Source organism: Anser anser (genome assembly GCF_964211835.1).
Source record: "Anser anser genome assembly, chromosome: 9".
Taxonomy (NCBI): Eukaryota; Metazoa; Chordata; class Aves; order Anseriformes; family Anatidae; genus Anser; species Anser anser.
In genome coordinates this window covers 28,830,331-28,850,912 of record NC_139729.1, presented here as the reverse complement: position 1 = coordinate 28,850,912, position 20,582 = coordinate 28,830,331, and the positions used below count along the sequence as shown (strand labels likewise).

At 39.1% G+C, this 20,582-nt stretch overlaps 2 protein-coding genes across 7 annotated transcripts in view; one reads left to right on the top strand and one right to left on the bottom strand.

Annotated features, from left to right (window-relative positions):
* Positions 1 to 8,043: 8,043 nt before the first annotated feature.
* COMMD2 (COMM domain containing 2) lies at positions 8,044 to 12,375 on the bottom strand. 2 transcript variants are annotated; one of them, XM_083848957.1, is made up of 5 exons: positions 12,217 to 12,375; positions 12,002 to 12,079; positions 11,557 to 11,639; positions 10,190 to 10,363; positions 8,044 to 9,806 (listed from the first exon to the last, which is right to left on the bottom strand). In XM_083848957.1, the coding sequence occupies exons 1-5, from the start codon at positions 12,281 to 12,283 to the stop codon at positions 9,609 to 9,611; spliced, it is 600 nt and encodes a 199-aa protein (XP_083705083.1). In that variant the 5' UTR covers positions 12,284 to 12,375; the 3' UTR covers positions 8,044 to 9,608. The 2 variants fall into 2 exon arrangements, with proteins under 2 accessions (XP_083705083.1, XP_083705084.1); XM_083848958.1 differs by having other exon boundaries at positions 12,151 to 12,319.
* Positions 12,376 to 12,510: 135 nt separating this feature from the next.
* The window catches only part of RNF13 (ring finger protein 13), a 33,980-nt gene continuing 25,908 nt past the window's right edge, over positions 12,511 to 20,582 (top strand). Inside the window, exons 1-3 of one of the 5 annotated variants that reach the window (XM_083848956.1) lie at positions 12,511 to 12,648; positions 18,011 to 18,134; positions 19,661 to 19,741. In XM_083848956.1, the coding sequence (XP_083705082.1) occupies positions 18,021 to 18,134; positions 19,661 to 19,741 (195 nt within the window). In that variant the 5' untranslated portion in view covers positions 12,511 to 12,648; positions 18,011 to 18,020. Of the gene's footprint in view, positions 12,649 to 12,687; positions 12,825 to 13,037; positions 13,215 to 13,435; positions 13,510 to 18,010; positions 18,135 to 19,660; positions 19,742 to 20,582 lie in introns of those variants that run through there. The other 4 variants (XM_083848955.1, XM_083848953.1, XM_083848952.1 and 1 more) reach the window with 4 other exon arrangements.

Here is a 20,582-nt window from a genome sequence, read left to right as displayed (position 1 = left end):
CCAGCTTAGAACCTGTACCCAGCTCTTGAATGTTCTTTGTCCTTTGATCAGTGTTACATTGAATATTGGAAATGCAGATTTTGAGATTCAGAGTGTAAGCCTGTCCATAAACTCTGGATTAGGATCAGCTCTAAGGAACATATCTTGCTTGTGTGTTTCATCATTTCCTTGCTTCAACAAATATTCTGTCATTTATTTTTTCTTACACTTCCTGTTCGTGTTTCCATTGACTGGGCAGATCTCCTCCTTGTATTTTGTGCCACATCTGCTATATTTCTGGTCAGGAAATCCAGTACTCCTGAGACTTGTTTATGCTTCCCTTCCCTGAGAATTTTCCATGCTATCTTTTGTACCATTCTTCTAGTGTTTCCTTACTGGGCCACTTGCTAGCATTTTACTTGCTCGGACAGCTGTGCTAATTACAACACCTGCTCCAGGGTTATGCAGATATTCCATATGATATTTTTTTCTGCAATTTCCTTGTTTAAAACCCTTGGATATTAGATGATTGTTTATGTGCATATGCGGTCTATTGTACAGATAATGATCTGAACATGAGTGCTTTTTCATACAGCCTTTACAAGGGCTTTTATGCTTCCTCCAGGCCTCTGTATCCTTGAGTAAAGACACACCCATCTGCCTATTACATTCCTTTCCAAATGACATGTCTGTTCAAGGCAAGGCTCTGACAATCTCGTTCATGGTGAGATCTCATCTGCATTAACTAGACCACTTCCATGAGACAGGATTGCATCTCAACAGTAAATACATACCCATCTGTTTTAAATGTAAGAGGTATTTATTACAGCTAGAAAATTCTTCTTCAGACAGATACTAGTATTTCAGTTGCACTTTTTACTGAACAGTATGATTAGCTGCTATTGTACCACTTGGTATAGGCTAAAGCATCTTCATTCACTAGTCTGAAAGTGATTAAAATTATAAGAACAAATTCTCATGGTGTTGTTTTTATTACTTTTTAAAAGAATAACTTCCTTCTTTTGGCACAAAGATAGGATATGACCACCAGCACTTAAAGGAAATGATTCAATATGCTCAGGTCCATGGAAGACAATGGCACTTCAGTGGGTATGGAATTAAGTGATAAAGGAACCAAACCAAAAATACGATGTAGAAAGCCCCCTTGTCATTACTTCTTTCTTCTAACTACAGAATCATACATCATAAATACATAAGAGCATACCATTATTTTATCTCAATTTCATGTGCTATCCAAATGTTTTTGAATTGTACAGTCATTTTCTTGTTTAACTGAAGGATTTATAAACGAACAGTACTGCAAAAGTACCCTATTTGTAGCATATCTTCTAGCAGCAAATTCAATCTATACTTCAGTGGAAAGCCAAGCAAACAGATCAGAAGAAATAAGTACACTTTCAAATGTACCCTTAGATAATGAGCATCTAATGACTTAAAGAAAATGACCGTGTATGGTATTTTTAATCTGAATCCATCGCTGCTTTGTACCAAAGCCCAACATACATTAATTTTATTTTTTCTGAGAAAGACAGCATAAGTGAAGATCCATGTATGATGTCTATTAGAAAACTTTCTGGATTTTCTTGAAAAATATCATGGTTCCTGGGTAACTAAGTAACAATTGCACACTGCAGACCAGGAAAAGTGTGTACACTTCCTGCCTTCTGTTTGGGTATGTGCTGTACAAAGAGACTTCAAGTGGTGATTAACTAAATCTACTTGCTTTCATATACTTTATCAAAGAACAGCCATACATAAAAAAGAAAACTTATATTAATCCAAAGTAAATAATGGAGAACAAAAAATAAAGTGAAACTAAATAAGTTACACAAAGTTTCACTATACAAAGGTATACATGCGCTTAATAGGCATATATTTAAACTTTTAAAACATCATGTAGTTTGTCATGCAAATCAGTATTTTTTATTTGCATTCATGGCAATTGTTTATGGTTTATTAGACATTTTTGTATATTATGCTATTGCTGTTCTGCACTATGCTACTGTAGTTCTACATTAATCTAATTTTCAAGGGACTTCTTGCTGCAAAGGTATACTTAAGTAAATGCATTGTGTTCTTTAACAAAGGCATCGGTGCTTAAGATTCTATTTTTATCTGAGCGTTCAAAACTATTTGTTTCTCAGCTAGCTAACAGCTCTTAGACTTTGGTTAGTACCTCTGTAGTATGCGATGCATAGCCTAACTCTGATGTAGTTTATTTAATACACAAACCTGGTATATATTACCAAGTTTCACCAGAACAGCTATGTCAGCGTATTTCCCCAGCCAACAAGCCAACATCACCAAGCCAGCAAAACCTATAGCATAGACAGTCTGCTAGGAAAAAAAAAAAAAAAAAAAAAAAAAAAAGAGCTGTCAGCTCAGTTCATGTTGTTTTGTAAGTTGTTAATGTAATTTTACTGGCAAGAACGCTATGTGAATATCTACAGTAGATGACTGCTCAGATATTCATTTCAGAAACAGCTATGCTAACCAAAAATTACACCAATATTTGTGTCTCAGAGGTTATTCTCCTTACAGCAAAGCTGGTGGAACGAGACATACAAACACTGCTCATCTACATCAGTGTGAGTCAGTCAGTCAAACACTTGAACAGTTTGGAACAGTGATCTGGAAAAACCTGTAGTGTCTAGTTTGCAAACAGCTGAAGCCATGTCAGATGTCACCACACTAGAGCTGCTTGTTTCAACTTCCATACTGAGGTTATCATGCCTCCTCCCAAGAAGATAATGGAAGAAAATACACAGGCATACCACAATTGGTTTGTTTCAGGTAGCTTAAACTATTGATGAAAAGAGCTTTGCTAATACAGCTGACTTCGTACTTAAATGAATTAGGAGACAAATTCACATTTGTGTAAATGGTGGTAATTTTTTAAGGATAGTAAAACAGCTAGCTTTTAGAAATTTAAGTTATTCAAGACAGATAGGGAAGATGTTTTTTGTCCGAGTTCTATGGGATAAATAAATCCTAAAATATTCATGTAAAATAAACTGACACCTGATCTGCTCTAGGTGTTTCAGAGTAAATGTCCAGAATTGCAAAAAGAAAGAAATTGTTTAACACAGTATGATCTTATTGGTCAGCATTCTGGAACTGTTATGCCAGTCTGACTCCCTATGTGAACATTGATGACGATACCAGAGTAATCAGCTAGCTAATGAGACTAAAATGCACAGGAGTAGTTATAGAGGAAGAAATACTTCAGCCTGCAAACTTTCACAAGAGAGTAGCATAGAGCAGTGTTGAGAATCAAAACAGCAGGAAAAGTATTATTTCCTAGCATAACTAATTTAACTTGCAGAAAGATTCAGGTGTTTTTTTTTTTTGTAATAAAAACTGCATGTACATGGAGAAGGTTGTCTGATGTAGATTTTGTCAGGAAACAAAGCTAATTGTTTAATCACAATCAGATTTGATATTTTAGGAGAGTCTTCCAGTTTGACTTTCCTGTGTCCAGTAAAGAATGCATGTGATTTGCTCTAGCTCTCCTGGGCAATTTGAAACAGCCTAAATATTCTGACACCCTACTACTGCTGTTATTGTAAAATAAATCAGTTGTCACCTAGTAAGTACATATATACCTAATAAGCACGTGTATATACATATATATGTAAAAAGGAGCATCATGTACTTTTTAATGCATCTTGAACACGTTATTGGTTGTACATGTTGCTCAGCACTGTATATTTTACCTTTCCTTTGCTAAAGGTAAGGCCTACATAACTGATTGCCTCCCCTGTCCCACATATTTTTACTTCGCAGGATCCTCTGTTTTCCCTAGCAAGTAAAGGCAATGTTCATGATCACTATTCCCAGTTTTCATCATCTGTTTTCTTTTTGCCTGGGAAGTCATCCTTGATACTAACTTGTAAACTTCAGAGGGAGAGAGAACAGGGATGAGAGGCAAATTGTTGTTCTTGAAGTATTAACAGTGACCTGTAGAAAAGCAATCATTTATAATGTGTTCCTGCTACTGAGCACACAGGTGACAGCAAAAACAGCAAGCAAAATACTTCTATTCCCTGTCCCTTTTTATTTAGCTGCACTGGGAAAAGCCCTGGAGTGGGTGCTCACAGGCAGACCAGTAAGAGTCTCTATTCTTTAAGTTGACAGAAAGACACATCTCCATCTATTAGCTGAGACGCCATGAAGCAAAGATGTAGTCTGACAGATAAAATCCCCAGCAAAAACTGAGAAATGCTTAGCAAACTTATGAATTCTTAGTTCCAGAAATTAGATACAGATTTAGATATAGGTAAGTATAAACAATGGTGACTTTAAAGGCTACCCATCTCAAATTATTAACCAGTTACAGACATTCAGAACAAAAATGTTTACAACAGGTTTTGTGTAAGCAGCAGCTGAGGGCTTTCTCTAAAATTTCCTTGAAACACATAGCCATGGCTTCTGCTACAACCAGACCTAATGGTACAGAAGTTTTTTCTGTTATCTTATGGTAGACCTATGAACACAGGATGGTTGAAAGGTCAAGTAGAGCAGTTCCTCAACTTCTGCAGTTCTGGTATTTTAAGTATATTAGCAATACGAGGAATACTACTTTGTGTGTTCACACACAAACAAACACACTTTGGAGTAAGATACAGATTCCATGAAGTGAAATTCTGTTTTATCCTGTTTACTTAAGTTTTCCTTTTGCCAAAAACCAAACAAAAAACAAAACTAAAATAAATACAAACAAAACAAAGGAAAATTTTTGACAGAGCAATCAATAGGCAAAGAGTAAGATCAGTGGAAGGTTCTTACATATTTAATGATAAAAAAAGGTATTTACTGTGTTTTGTAGCATATTTGGTCACTACAGTTAATATCTTAGCTTGAATATTATTATTTACATATTGGGAGAACCAGGATGCAAACATTTAAAATGGTGGTCCTCCTACAAACTTCCATTAATTTGATAAATAGATTGGAGGATTGCCTGTCCTTATGTATCTAGCATAAGTTGTGCAGGTCATAGCACTGATGATCTGGGTAATTCCTAAAATGCATTCTAAAATTCTATTAACAAACACAGTAAAAACTGAACTTTTATGTATGTAAAAGCAGTCTGCTCATTACTCAAGCTTCAGTACCACTACTGGTAATGTTTAAAAACTACCATATTACAAATAAATCAAACCACAGAACCCTACACCAAAAATACTGTCTTCTGTTGATACAATCTGACAGGTGAAATTTCAGATTTCAAGACACAAGTGCAGTCCTCAAATTGACACAATTTACATTTATCTTGAAAACAGAACAAGCAACAGTATTAACAAAAATTGTGCTGTAATATGCCAGACCCTTACCACAAAACCAAACACAGAGTGACAGGAGACTTCCTTCCCTTTATTTAGATAAGTAAAAAACAACACAGTTTTAGTCATGGAGTTTTGCCAGGTCATTCCTAATCTTGGACTTCCTTTCCTACACACTATCCATTGTTATTATTACAAAGTCACAGTATAGGAAATGGGCATTCTTATACAAACTGGAACAAAATCACCATTCATACCTTTTAGTCTGTACATGGACACATTTCATCAACAGTAATATACTTGAAACAGGTCTAGTACATTTCAATATTAAATTCAAAAGATCATTTTAAGACAAAATCTTAAGAGTTCAAAGGGTTTTCTGTTAAATGAGAATCCTAGGCCTGATCCAAAAATCAGGTACTGATTCATGTGTGTGTTAATGTAAACCAACTCCATACCTGTTTAAACAAAAACAGTTTCCCTCATACAACTCAAGATACAACTACTGAATTGGAAAGACAGAGGAAAGGTGGAGTATTCAGTCTAGTACTTTAAAAGCTTGCACGGTGTGACAGAGACAATAAGTACAAGAAAATAAAACTTGTAGGAGAGTCTAAATGTGCTTCAGAGATTGGGGAATTGATTAAAACTTGGATCAGAAACTCAGTATATTTTATAAAATGGACAGTGATCATACACAGTTCATTCAAAAGGATTAAAAAAAAGAGGAAGAAAAGCATTGCTGCTTGAGTTTAATCAATGCTTAAAAGAATATAAATATTTTACAATGCCATGAACAATGTCATCCTGAGTTTTAAGAATTGGGTTATATTATGTTCTTGGCTAAATGTTTTAGCAAATTCTTTATTAGCAGGTTCAAGAAAAAAGAACAACAAACAAACATACAAACATTAAAACAAACAAACAAAAAAACAACTAACCAGTATGTTTTACAGGCATTTTAAATACTGAAAGTTTTATTGTTTTCAGTTTAAAATTGATCATGAATTTGGAAAACACAAGGTGAAGTACACTCCAAGCTGAGTCTTGAGACTATGAACAAATCTTAATGGGAAACAGGCCTTGAAAACAATTTTGTAGTGAAACTTCTCCTTAGTTGATTAAACAAGCAAACAAACAAACAACTTTCTGCCCTCTGCTGTTTAGACCAGTAAAAAAATAAACTGAGGTACGTATGAGAAGCATATAGCAAAGGGCTGAGCCTAACTCTGCTTTTCAGAAAGTTACTTATCTTACTCTTAAAATACTTGGACTTCTAGTTGTTCATGCATGTGGAAGTCAGCACCAGCATGCAGTTTATCTGAATTTAATGGCTATCAGAAGAGTGCCAGGACACATTCACAAGTTGCTTACTACATAAAACCAAAAGTTACTTGATGTACACAATTCTTTGAGACAAAGTTATTTTTTTAATTAAAAAATGAAACAAACAAAAAACATTAAAAAGTTCTCTAATAAGGATAACAGGTAACATCTTACAAACTTAATAGGTTTCTAAAGATGAAATAGTAATACATTCAACTTCCTCACAGAATATTCAGAATTTAACTACTGCTTGTAAATTGTTTCAAGGTTAAAATGCAACATCTACAAAACAAATCTGATTAGTCACTTTGAAAAAAAGGAAATTCTCAAGAGGTAAACTGCAAGTTGTTGATTTTACAGCAGAAAAAAAAAGTTTTCAGATTTGCAAAAAAAGTAATAAACAAATGCCTTCACATTTAACTTTGCTTTTATATACCAGATAACTTTAAAAAAAAAAAAAAGCCTCTAAAATGTGTTAAAAGTAACACCATTACATCATTTTTTTAATAGCTTGTGAATAATGCTTTGTACTCTCCAAATTTTGCTCGGAGATTTCTATAAAGCAATTGCAAATTCATGAGGGGAAACAAGTATATAAAATGGAGTTTTACATGTACGTCACCTTTAATTTTGGATAGAGCTTAGATTAAAACTGAAAATTTCAGACCCACAACTGAATCATCTTACCACTATCTTTGAGACATGGAAGTAGATGTATTTTCATTCTTCAGCTTTATCTGCTCTACAAGACAACAGCTATACAAATACTGCAATTCCAGTGTTGGTAATTCAAATCACTATCATTACATCAACAGCAGCAAGTGTCATTTGCTGTGCATTTGCACTAATCATCACGTCTTACATACAATTGTGCTGCGTTTGCACGTCAGTATTTCTACCATTGGAGTTTCAAGGCCCTTTGTAGCTGCTGTGTGCGCCAACACAGGCAAAGGGAGAACTTGCAGGGCTGTGGAAAGACCACTTCCAACGTCACATGAAGACAAGTCTACCTTTCTAATAATTAAGCTAAAATGAGTAGCTGTTGAGAAGCTGTTTTCCGAGCCTCAGTACTCCTCCCCAGAACAAACTGAAAGGTACAATTCAAAAGCAACATGCTTTGCATAAGGGATCTTTCTTCACAGTTCTTGAATCCATTTGTGGATCACTGCCAGAGTGTGAGTTTCTCCAGTGTTCACCTTGCTCTGAAGCTTTATCTTGACCATCCTCAGGTTCATAGGACAATAGTGAGATAAGACCTAAAAAGCTTCTAAGACTTGTATCCAAAACTTTTATCTTTGTTGCCATGAGTTCCAGACTATGGCTATAGTGAGAAGAGATGGGTAAAGGGAAAACACTAGCCTACATATAGTCCATTCTTGTATTCCACCTGAAAATATAGGCCAATTACATCAAAACAAACAAAATATAATGATTCGGAAATCTCAAGGAAGGAACTTATTTATTTACCACATACTCTATGTGAAGAAAAAAATCAACATATACAGATAGCACATGAAACACATTGCTGATTGATGTATCGGAAAGGAGATTGTTCATGCTGTAGACATGCTATGTAAAGCCACTAAGAATAAGCAATGTTGCATTCTAGAAAACTGACTTTGTTAAGTGGTAGTAACTGTTATTGATTAAAGCACTTTTGCCATGCAGGTTTCATCTGAAGCAGTGTTTCTCAAAGACACAGTATTTCTAAATAAAGAGAAAATAATGCATTTGGAAATGCATTATGAATGTGGGAACCCAATTATCACAGAAATTTACGGTGTTGCTATGGAAGCCAATAAATACATAGTTACTGCCAGATCTGTATGTTAAGGTTCTCTTGTCTATTTATGCTCTCAAATATAACTTAAGGGATTTCTGATATTTAGTGACAGTAAAACATTACTTAGTAATACTATTTAACCTTAGTCACAAAAGCTACAAAATACTGCATTTGAATACAAATGAAAAGTAGTTTTTAACATAACCTTTGACATCTTTCTAAGAAATAGAAAAGCTTCATTTACTACCTAGTCTTCCTTTATAAGCACACTATCCAAGTAGAGGAAAAAACTGTTGTATCACAACAGGAAGATGTGATTTAACAGAAGTTAAGCCTCTTCTTAATTGGCTTACTAGCCAACAATTTTACTTTTGCAACTTTTCAGATCACCTTTACGTATAGAAATAATCAGTATGCTAACTTATGCTTGGGCCATTGGGTTTTCTACAGTAACTGCTACCTGTAGAAAGCATAAGCTTGCCTAGTAGAGCTTATACCTAGCTTTGATCAAATGGAAGTATTAGCTTGATTATACTTTTTTTTTTTTTATATAAGGTTGCCTACCTAACCTTACATGAGTTTTCCTGAAGTGCAGGTCTCACCAAAAAGCCAGGAACTAAGTTTTCATGACATACACCACTGCTTCATGAAGATGTTTCCAAGACAATTAATAGGTGTTGGGCAGAAGAGAATGGTAGAAGTGGTTTAACAGCCAGCCTCTGAGTTGATTGAACCCTTTGGAGGACAAGGGCAGCAGTCCCACAGATTTGTTCTACACATACATGGGTCTAGATGGAAGAAGCATTCCTATAAAGTGTCAATCCCACCAGTACAGGTATTTTTATTTCAAAGCAGTAGCAAAAAACAAGAAAAAACATGCTTACTAAATGTAAAAATAAATGCCCAGTCCCATGTGATATTGAGACAGCTCTACTTAATATATAAAAGCTTTTAAAGTAGAGCTATACTAATTTAGAGATAAAGAAATTATTTGTATAACATGCTGAATTTCTACATATGTAAGTAAAGCAAAAGCAATTACCTATCTTATATCAGGCAGGTGCGTAAACTTAGCACCAGAGGACGTTCAGCCTATAATTACTGGCTCAAGATCCTGGCCCAGGAAAGCATTTCATCTGATCCAGATGTTTATTTTTCTTGAAATGTTTTTGTGAACACTGACTGCCTAGTAAGACTACAGTCATGAATTAATACTATTTCATGTTTCGTGCTATTCTCCTACAATGGTTTGTCTTCATTTCCCCCAAAGCTTGTTCCAATTGCTGAATTAGGTGGACAAGGGTAGAAGGGTCAGTTTGTAACACTTGTGCAGTTTGATCTTCATTCTGATTAAGATGTAGCTTCATAGTCACAGCAGGCTTAATTTGTTGTCTCAAACTTCTGCTTGCAAGCTGCATATAGCATAGATGAAATGGGAGTAGGGATACAAATAACAACGAAAAAGAAGACAGTTATCAACTTTTGTATCAACAATTCACAGCAGGTTTACAGGACCTGCTTGCAGGCCTGTGTAAAAATCTTATATTTTCATCCACATTAAAGATATACACTTATTTAATTATTCCGTTTTATCTTTAAGCAATACCGATCCACTTTAAGACCAAATATATTTAGTATATGCTAACGTTCTTAAAGCACCTGTTTTAAATATATGAAAATACTGCTGCCTCTACTACTTTGAAACGATATAAATTCATATCTTCATAGTTGCTTGTGTTGTTAAAAAAAATACAAAGTAAAATATACTGATTACCAATAAAATAATAAAAGTTACCTGCACATCTAGTCTCCATTCAAGACTACGATAACTGGGAAGCTTTGGTGCCAGCTCACTAAGAATGCTTCTGATCTCTTTTCTATTATCAAGGTAAAGCTGGAGCAATAATTTGTTCAATTCTTCTGAGAATCCCAGAACACGAATGGAATCTTGGAAATCTATCTCAGAAATCTGGAAATTAACAATTCAGGCCTTACTACAGAACTATGTAATAATCGTTATTTCTTTTTCAATAAATAAAACTGTAAGTAAACGCTATAAACATGGTAGAGTGCAGTTACTTTCCTGCAGGAGTGTGTGAGGCCAAGTCTTTAGCTAGGAAAATACGAATTATCCATGTAATTCACACGTTGATAAATTTGAAAACAGAATGCAATAGAAGGGTCTGAACTTTGTCATAATGAAGTACACTTCTACATAATCAAATTATCAACAGTATGTTAATGTAATGTTGATACTCAAGTTATAAATACTCTGAAATGATTTGCATATCTATACGTGTAAAAAAGCACCAGGCACGACTTCAAGGCTTTGCATTGTATTAATTCAGGATATCCCTCAGAAACTGATTCCCTGTGGTCAATGTCTGTGCTGAACTGGAGGAGCTCAGTTCATCACTGTGGAAGCAGCTATTTATTCAATAGAGAAAGTCATATGTTACAATGCATTCATCCAGTAAAAGTATTCTGTGATCAACTATATTCTACCATAATACCACTGCAATTTATCTGTCAGTCAAGTCACCTTAGGCAAAATTCTGCAGTATTTCATTCTCCTCCATACCTACTCTTCAGAGCAATGTCTGCTTGAGTTTAATTTGGAATTGTCTCTGCATCCCTGTTCCATGTTCAAATAGTGTACCGTATCAATAATAAGAAGGCTTTCCAATGGAGTTTTTACCCAGCTGTAATTCTTTTAATATCTGCTTACATCCACCTGAACTCCTGATGCCAGGAGCTCTCAAGCCTAATTTATCAGACAATAAAAGGAATACTTACTAGGGGGTTAGCATAGCACACAGAAAAAACATCTCCACTAAAGTTGTGTTATTTAGACAAACCTTAATTGTGAAGTGTAAACTTCTCTAATACAGATTAAATTACTGAATGTTCTTGCTATAAACAATCAAAATGCTGAGTTCTAGTGTCAAAGACACTGAATGCAAATCTCAAAGTCATCCATGAAGATGCAGCGTTTTAGTAAGAGAACAGCAAGAAACACCACTTCCATTAAAAAAATAAATAAAAATCTGTATCAGAATTTTGTACTGGGTTTTCCCCGTTCATCGGTATTTTGAAACAAGAATTGTTTAGTAGACACCATGTGAGTGTATTCCTGAATCTACCACACAAAGGTATCCTTACCATAAGCTTAGAGCTTTCAGTAAGAAGATACATTAGTCCTTCTACTCCGTGCTGTATGGTGTCAACACCAGTGTTAAGTTTTCCTGTAAAGAAAGCATAAATACCTTTTAATTCCTTACTGAGCCACCACAGTGACAACACACAAAACTGCAAATTTATCAGATAGCAGCAGCTTGCAGATTTCACCTCAGGAAAGAAGGGTGCTGCAGTGGCCCATGGTAAGGGCACCAGGCATTCGCTCCCGGCGCTTCAGTGCCCGAGCACAAATGCCGCCCACGTTTCGTCAGTTCTTTACTCTCCTGACAGCGCCAGGCCCGCCTAAGCCCGCGCACTCGCGACCTTTACACCCGGGGCCGGAGGAGCTCCGGCAGAGCCCCCCCGAGCCCCGCCGCAGCCCCCGGCTCCCCAGACCAGGGCCCGGCCCCCGCCGCCCCCCGGCTCTTACTGGCGGCCGTCTCGCAGGCCCTGGGCGCCGCGCCCCGCCGCAGCAGCTCCACTGCCAGGCGCCCCAGCTCGCCGACGGCTGAAACGAAAGAACACGGCTGCGATGCGGGCCCGAGGCAACCGGGCCCGGCCCGACCCCCGACCCCCAACCTCCGCCCCCGGGCCGGCGCCCCCCTGGTCGCGGCGCCGTGCGGAGAGACGGGGGCGCCGCCGGACCTGCGCCGCCCACCCGGGGCAGGCAGCCCAGGTGCCCTTTCTGCTCCTCCGACAGCACCAGCAACATCGCCGCGCTCGGCCGCCCAGGAAGGGGAGGGACCGCCCGGGGCCGGAAGGAGCCGCGCCCGCAGCCGCCGGGGAGGCCGTCGCGGGCCCCGGGGAGGCGTGGGGCTGGCGGGACGCGCTCCTCCGGTCCGAGACCGCGACCTGGGGACCAGCGGCCGGGGAGCTGCCGGAGGACGTCGCGGGCCGGGCGCTGCAGAGCCTCCCGCGGCAGCGGCCCGCGCCCCCGGGGGGTTGCTGCGGCACCGGGGCGGTTTTTGGTTCGCGAAAGCCTGCGACGAGCCGCGCTGTTACGCGCCCACGGCTCCCGTCCGGCGCCGTGCTGCCCGGTACCGGCGCGGAGCGCCCAGGCCTCCCTCCCTGCCCCAGGTGCCAACCACGGCGGGCGGAGAGCGCTGGCGGGCGGGGGCGGGCGGGCCGTCCGGAGGGGGTCCCCGAGCCGCCGCCTAACTGCGAAGGAGCGGGGCGGAACCACGCGGAAAAGCGCAGGAACCGATCGCTCCCCGCTACCCTGCCAGCCGCACGGACGCGGTTCCACCGCTTTGGTACGTCAGGAAGCAACGTCAGGCCGAACAGGGCGCGTGCAGCTGTCAGACGCCTCCAGCAGCTGGAGCGGGAAACGGCCTGCCGCGCCGCAGCGACCCGCCTGCTGGCGCGGGGCTTCCTCTGCGAAACGGCCGCTCTGCAGCGCCGCGCCCCCCGCCCTCAGCGCACAGCCGGGCCCAGCCCTCGCGCCGCGCCGCAGGAAGCCCGCCCCGAGGCGTCCCGCGGCGGTGTCTGAGTGACGGCCCGGGCGGCCAATGGGCTGCCGCGAGCCGACGCCCCTCGCTGCGCGGCGGGGAGGCGGGGCTTCCGCCGCGGCTGCTGGGCGGAGGTGAGCGCGCCATGGAGGCGGCCTAGGCGCGGCCGTGGGCTCTGCGCACCTGGGCCCGCAGGTGAGGGGGGCGGGGAGCGGCCGCCGGGCCCATCTCGGGCCCCTCCCGGCGCCCCGGCCGCCCGCGGAGCCGTCGGTCGGTTGCGCAGCGCTTATTGCCTCCGCCCCGGCTGCCCGCCGCGCCTCCTCGCTGCGGTTTCGAGCGGCGAGGCGGGGCCGCGCGCTCCGGCGGCGTCACGGCGGCACCGTCGCCCGCCCCGGCGCCTCTCCCTCCCGCGGGCACCCGCGGCGGGAGGCCGGGCGAGCGGGGGGAGGCCGCTGCGGCCCCGCGCACTCGGGGCCCGGCTGCCGCCGAGGTGACGGTCGCGCTCGGAGGGCCGCGGGGGCGGCGCGGGGCGCGGCTGGCCGGGAGCCCGGCGGGTAGCGGGAGGGCGAAAGCGACCGGAGGGGAGCGGGAACGGTCTGCGCCTCGCCGGCCCTGCCCGGCGGAGTTCCGTTCTGCGCGGCGGCTCGGTTCTGTGGGCGGGTCTCAGAAACGCAGTGGGTGGAGGTCAGCGACGATGGCACCGGAATACAAAAAGTTGAAGGCATCGAGGTGTTCGCGGTGCCCGCGAAAGCTGTTGTTAGTACTTGGGTAACTTTGTGCTGTGCTCCTGGAACTCTGGGGGGTGAACTTCATGGGCTGTGTTTTGGCATGGCAGCCCAGTCTGCCCAAGCGCTGAGTTTGTTGTGGGACGGAGTTCTTATCGTGTTCGTTTGATGATTGTAATAGCTTTAGGCTTCCTAGTCCCGTTTGATACTGAAATATAACTTCAGTCTGTTAAATACAGATGTGAAAAATAAAATTTTTTCGTGAAAGAGGAGCAGCTGTTTTCTTGAGAGCTGAAGCATGAGCATAAGCACGTGGACAAAGAATTTCCTTTTGTTGTATTTTGCTGTGAAGTAAATTTTGAGTTGACTGAAAAATACACTTTGGAATAGTTGATGTTTATATGCATTTGATGAAGCTTGGTTTGAGGATAGTTGCTAAAAGCTCTGAGTATTCCTGTCTGCTCTGTGTCCCAAAACAAGCAATTTCTTGATGTTTTCTGTCATATGTTTACTACCAAGGCTTGTTTATGTTGGTGGATATGAAACCAGTATTTTGACAGGATGCAGGGACTGTATCTAGAAGAACCTTTTTCCCTCGGGTTATAAATTCTGATATGGGAAGGGGTGTACTGGTGTTTAAAAACTGGTGTTCTTAACGCAGTGAGATCTTGAGATGAGAAGCAATGTTATGCTCTCTACTTGGGTAAAAAGCTTAATCAGAAATTTGTTTTGTATTGTACAGACAACGGTAGTGCTGCTGCCTTATCTTCACGGGAAATGCCTTGTCTGAGGTATTCTAGGTTCATGTAGTTATTTAAGGTTGTCTTGCTGCCCTCAACACATTCCCCTCTTCAGTTCTGACCTGATGATCCTGTTCTGTCCCGTGACGGTGGTGTACAAGTGCTCTGCCGTAGTTTTGTGAGTTCTGGGATGCAACGTGGGAGAGAAAAAAAAAATCAGTCTCAGACACCAAGAGTAGCTCAGAGAACCCTGTCAATAGTCTGGAAAAACGGATGTGAAGTGCTCAAGATTAATGCAGAAGTTTAACTGCATTTGTTTTGTTTACAACATAGCCTTTAATTATATACACCTGTATTTCTATGTGCTATAAGCTGCCTCGTTCAATTAAGAGTCTAGTCTATAAATGAACCATGGAATTTCAGGAATTGTAAGGCTTTATTGATTGCATTTGAGGTAACAGTTCTTGGATACGTTTGTGTGTAACTGGTGGAGGAGGTTGCATGCGCATGTTTTTTTGCATGAACAACGTTGGTATTTTCTAACAGCACTTAATATTATTTTAATGCTTTTTGTACATTTTAAGGTATGTACTGAATATACTCTATTGATTATAATACTGTAATAGTTTGAAGTGTTAATTCTGTCATATTAAAAAAAATTGCATTTTTTGGATGGGTGCCCTTCAGTTTCAGTGACATTCTGGTTGTTAGGGATAACACGTAAGAGAAACTGGTAAATCTTAATTTAGAAATAAAATTTCACGAATTTTGTAACTTATGACAACTTCCTGTGACTGTAACTTCTGTTCTTCTAACTGGTTGAAAGTTTCCCAAACTATCACATGTTTAAATGACCAAGTGAGAATCACAAGAGTTGTTTTCAGAAATCCCCACTCCTTCCCTTCCAATAGTAATAATGAATTTTAATTCATTATTAAATCAAATTTATTATTGAAGTCAACAAAGCCATGATTTTCAGAATGAACTATCTTCAGTATGATGAAATTCACTTGAAACCGTTTATATAAAAAGCCTCACTTGGGAGGTTTTCAGCAATCACGTAAACAATTTGGGCAACCCAGTTTAATTATTTGTGAAATACTTTGAATTCTGCTAATAAAACTAGTTACAGGAGATCCAGATATTCTGATAGTGCCAATATTAGGCACGTGCAATTTACTTTTATAACTTGTCTCTGAATTTCTGTTGTAACTGGTATAGCTGTATTGTATCCAGCGTACTTGCTGTCATTTTGTGTAAGGTTTTTACCACTCCTTTCGTGTTGTCATTTCAAGTAATTTCTTACTGTGATGCTAGAAGTGCTAGAGAGACTTAGACGTCAGCGGACCAATGTAGCACTCAATTGTTGTTTGTTTTGCAATCTGAAGGAGGTCTGCTGGATCACATGGCTTTTGTTCCGTCTGTTGGAATCTTGAATGTTTATTTTTTTATTTTTTTTTTTTTTTACTTCATTACGTTTAAGTGTGAGCCTTTGCAAGGGGAATAATGTGTTCTGTACTTCTGTGTTCTAAACAGAAGAATCTCTTTTGGAGATTGCCTGCATGTGATCATGTTATAGTTAATTCTAAGAGGAATTGAAAATTCCTTGGTAGACAGCTGATCAGGGTCTGTTGTAAGACTGGTTGATCACCGAAGCAACACTACATAAAGAAATTGTCAGGTGTAACTTGCCAGTGGAGACCGTGGGTCCCAATCTTTGGTGTCAAGTTGTGAGTTTGCAGGGAAGGGCATTTAGAAGTGTGAGCTCAGGGCAAGTTCCTCCCTGCTACTTCTGATTATCAGCGACTACCGCGTTCTCATGGGGCTATTTCTGATGTCAGATTTTTGGGGAATTAATGATGATCAGGCCGTACACACCTGTCTTTCTATATCCCAGGTTAATGAGTGGAAGTCTGTTGTGGGAAGGTAATTCCCCATTTTTTGTCCCTATGCTGAAGAGGTTTTTTGTTGTTGTAAAGACCATCCTCTTCAAAGACTGAAAAAGTATTTAAGTGCTAAAATGTTGCTTCCATCTGTTAGTAGCTTTGTTTGGAATAGATTTTCAGTGTGAGAGAGTTCTGTCATTCTTTTTGAAGATCCTATCCAGCAGACGATGTGTCAGTTGTTCAGTTGGATCACAATGCGGAATCCCATTGAGATATTACTCTAAGTTTGTGTGCTTGTAGTTGTCCGTCTGAAGAAGTCGGACTCGTGCAGTTAGATTGTAAGAGGATGAGACACAGAAATGAACAGTAGCTGTCTCTTAAGTTCTGTAGCTGGAAGTGTTGCTGCTACATGGTCTAGGTTATAGCATAGTTAAAATATGTTCTTTTATAATCCAAATTTAGCAAACATCTCTCAAGTCAGTTGCTCATAAAGCTTTAAAAATGCTTATGCAGGTGAGGTTTTATTTTTGCGAGTCATTGATGCAGAACATGTTATGCTGGCACTTTGGTGAAATTGTGCATCGATGATGAGTTCAGTTCTAACAAAATAAAGTTGATACTTGCAAATGTTGCAGATTTGTTCCATGTTACTCACGTTTCTGTTTTTGAGAGGTTAATGGGATAATTTCAGTTACTTCAGTAAGGGTGCATGTTTTATTGCTCATACAAGGAAGGCTTTCAGGCCCTTAACTTGTATTTTTAATATTTTTTTGGAAAAAATCTATTTGTATGGAAAAAGAAAAATATCAAAATGTTGCTTTGCTTCTTGTTGCTTTTCCTTGCTTTTTTCTTTTGATTAACGATAAATCAGATGTTTTAAAGAAAGGTTTCTGTTAGCAAACACACCCCTCAATTTCCAAAGAGGCAAGTTGTTGCTTTTTGCTTCTGTTTTTTTTTTTAATCAACAAAGCAGAAATAACTTTCTTATAATGTCACTAGCTTGTGAAAAGCATACGAGAATGCTTTAGATAATGTTTGTCTTCCTTTTTTTAAAATGTTTCAAAAACACACACTTTACAGGAGGCTGAATCAAACTGAACTCTGCTGCTGTCCAGATCATAAATCACATTTAAGCTTTCATGCATTTTGCTGAAGTTAATAGAATTAGTTGCTGTTTGTTACCTGATGGTATTACACTGGTTTTGCAAGTGTTTATTTAGAATAAATGTTTTTAGTAGAATCACTTCAGGCACATGAGAAACTTTGCTGACTTGGGTTTATGTTAGAAGAAGTAAAGATTAAAATGAAGAACGTCTAAGGATGATTAACAACTTGTGAATGTTCATTCCTGTATACTGCTTCCATTGCCATAAGCTGCCTAACGCTTTTTGAAGTGTTACTATAACTTTTGTGTTCTATTCATGTATACCCATATATATTCATATATAGAGGTTACGTGCTCTTAGCAAAAGGGATTTCTCTCTCTAAAACAATCATCTAAATTAAAGCTTGTCTCTCAAAAGTAAACGTAGAATAACTTTTTGCATAGTTTAGAAGAGGTTGAAGTTGTAGTCGAAACCAGTAAAATGACAGAGGAAAATATTTTCTATATGTCTTAACTCTTTTTGTTGTTGTTGCAGGTATTAAAATATGCTGTTGTCAATAGGAATGCTGATGTTGTCTGCCACTCAGATATACACTATTTTGACTGTTCAGTTATTTGCTTTCCTGAATCTTTTACCAGTGGAGGCAGATATTTTAGCAGTAAGTATAAGAAAGTTTTTCTACACAGATGAAATCTCTATAGAACTGGATCTTCTTTTAAACTATTCTATTAAGGAATTAGTACCGTAAAATTGATAGCAGATTGTTTAGAATAGAGTTGCTGTAATGCTTTAGTTTAATACAAAAATAGACTACATTTTCAAATGATTTAACAGATGTTGTGTGCTCTGATAACATGAGAGTGAAAGCACTTAAATGACTTTAAGGGAATTCCACTCTGAACAGGTATTCTCTGGCATGTTATAAATCTCTTAAATGAATTCCATGCATATTTGATTTAGATGGCATCCACACCAAAACTTAAATTGCTGTTATGTAGGGTAACCATATACAAATAAAGTAAAAAAAAAAAAAAAATATTCTTCCCATGGTTAGTATTATTTATGGCTGTGCTGGAGGTGTTGACAGTAAAGTTTTTGTGTATGCAGCACCTAGAGACATGTATTTTAAAGTAACTGTTAATTTCTGTGACAATTAAGAATAATATTTTTCACGTTAGTAGAGTTTTAAACAATCTTTGTGATGTAAGGCTGATAACTTAAGGCAGTATAGTGACCATGGTGGTAAAAGTGGTAAAAAATCGGTAATGTTCATTGCCAATGTAAAATATCTTGTATAACTTCCTCCAAAAAAGTACATGTATTTGTAGGATTGTGCTCAAGCCACTGAAGTAATTATATAATGAACAGGTAAATATTGCTGAGTCAATAAAGAATTAATAAAACTTAACAACTGATATACATTCAACTCATTATATAATTAACTTCTGCAGGAAATTAACTTTTTCTAAAACTTCTAATGAATGCATATTTTAGCATACATACAGTTTCAAATTTTTATTGTATGGATTCTCCATTGAGTAGCCAACTCATGTTGCTACAAAAGGTGTCACGAGGAAGCGGGAGAAAGCTTCCCCAGATTTAAGGTCTTTACAGCATTCCTCTATTTGGAAATGAAAGCACACTGTTAGTATAAAACAAAACTGTAGATCTAGTTTTCTGTTACTAACCTAAATAGATAGCAGGGAATTGAGAGGGGATAACAACATATGGAGTCTATTATTTGCCTACAATAAGCTACTTGATAAAAGCTGTTTGTCCTTCTCTGTACACAGATGTCAGTTCAAAGTGAAAAAAAAAAACACAAAAAAACAACAAAAAAAAAACAAGAAACCAGACATTCAGTTTTTTACTTTAAGTTATTTTATTCTGTTCTGCAAATACGGTGTTATTTCTACTGTAGACAGTAGAAAGAGATTTATCATACAGGGTTTTTATTTACTAAATAACTTCTTGTTTTGACAACTACGTAAGAATGGTGTTGTCATGTGAGTGGAAGACCAGTGGAAGAAGTAATTCTGTGACTTCATTGACATGGTTTCACAAGGTCCTATGTCTGATAAATGTTTTCAATTAAAAAAAAATGATACTGTTTATTTGTATTTATACTTGTATATTTCCCTCTTGTTGCAAACCTGAATTTTCTTCAAAATTTATTTCTCTTAGTATAACTTTGAAAATGGAACCCAGACCTTTGATGATCTACCTGCCAGGTTTGGCTACAGACTACCAACAGAAGGCCTGAAGGTATTTTATAAAACTAAAACACACAATCCCACAGGCTGTTCTTTGTGCCTACTGTACTTAATAGGTTTCAAATGTAGTAAGATGTGTTGATGAATGAAGTTCGAAGAAGGGAAATCAAGGTGAAATGGGAAAGGACTATTTATGAATAATATTGAACAAATGTAGCATTATAGACAACAATGAAAAAGCATGTTCTACTTTTTCTGGATGGCTAAGGTAGTAGCCATTCATATCTTCTGGTGGCAGTAGTAAATGACTGGTGTAAAGACAAATTCACTTTTATCTGAGTTATATAAAACAGAGGAGATAGCAAATAATTTATTTAAAAAAAAGTGTATGGTGATGCTGTAAGCTGGTGTCATAGTTCAGCTGGTAAAAAGCTGGTTCAGCTAGAAAAGTGTTTACTAGCTAGATGAATATCAGTTCAGTTACAGTCTGCACGTCTTCTGAGGTAAGTTTGTTGCTGAGATTTTATAGCTCAAGTATTTTGTCAAATACTGGTGTACTATGTTGAATTCAAGAAAAAAAACATACACTGCATTTTTCTCCATGCCTTATGTAAATGAAAATGATGTGGTTGTGCAAGGGTGGATCACTTTTTAACTTGGTGGCGTTCTTCTAGTACCAAAGAGGAATAAACTGGTGTAAGAATTCCTCAGCAAACGAAACTTCAAAAAGACTTCGCTTTCATGCCCAGTGGGTTTTATTCTGGGGGGAAGTGAAGGTAACACTAGTATAGTTCTTAACTGGCTAAATTGAGAAACAGAGGGTGATGAAGTGATTTGCCCAAGAAGTGAGCTAATTTAATACATCAAAAATAGATAAAAAGTAGCTTTTTATC

Excerpts from the sequence above, each read along its gene's own strand:
- COMMD2 (XM_083848958.1), bottom strand. The coding sequence starts at position 12,283 with ATGTTGCTGGTGCTGTCGGAGGAGCAGAAAGGGCACCTGGGCTGCCTG. Across the intron at positions 12,080-12,150 it reads GCGCCGGCCCGGGGGCGGAG|CCGTCGGCGAGCTGGGGCGC; the intron begins GTTGGGGGTCGG and ends CTTTCGTTTCAG. Across the intron at positions 10,364-11,556 it reads CTGAAAGCTCTAAGCTTATG|ATTTCTGAGATAGATTTCCA; the intron begins GTAAGGATACCT and ends GTTAATTTCCAG.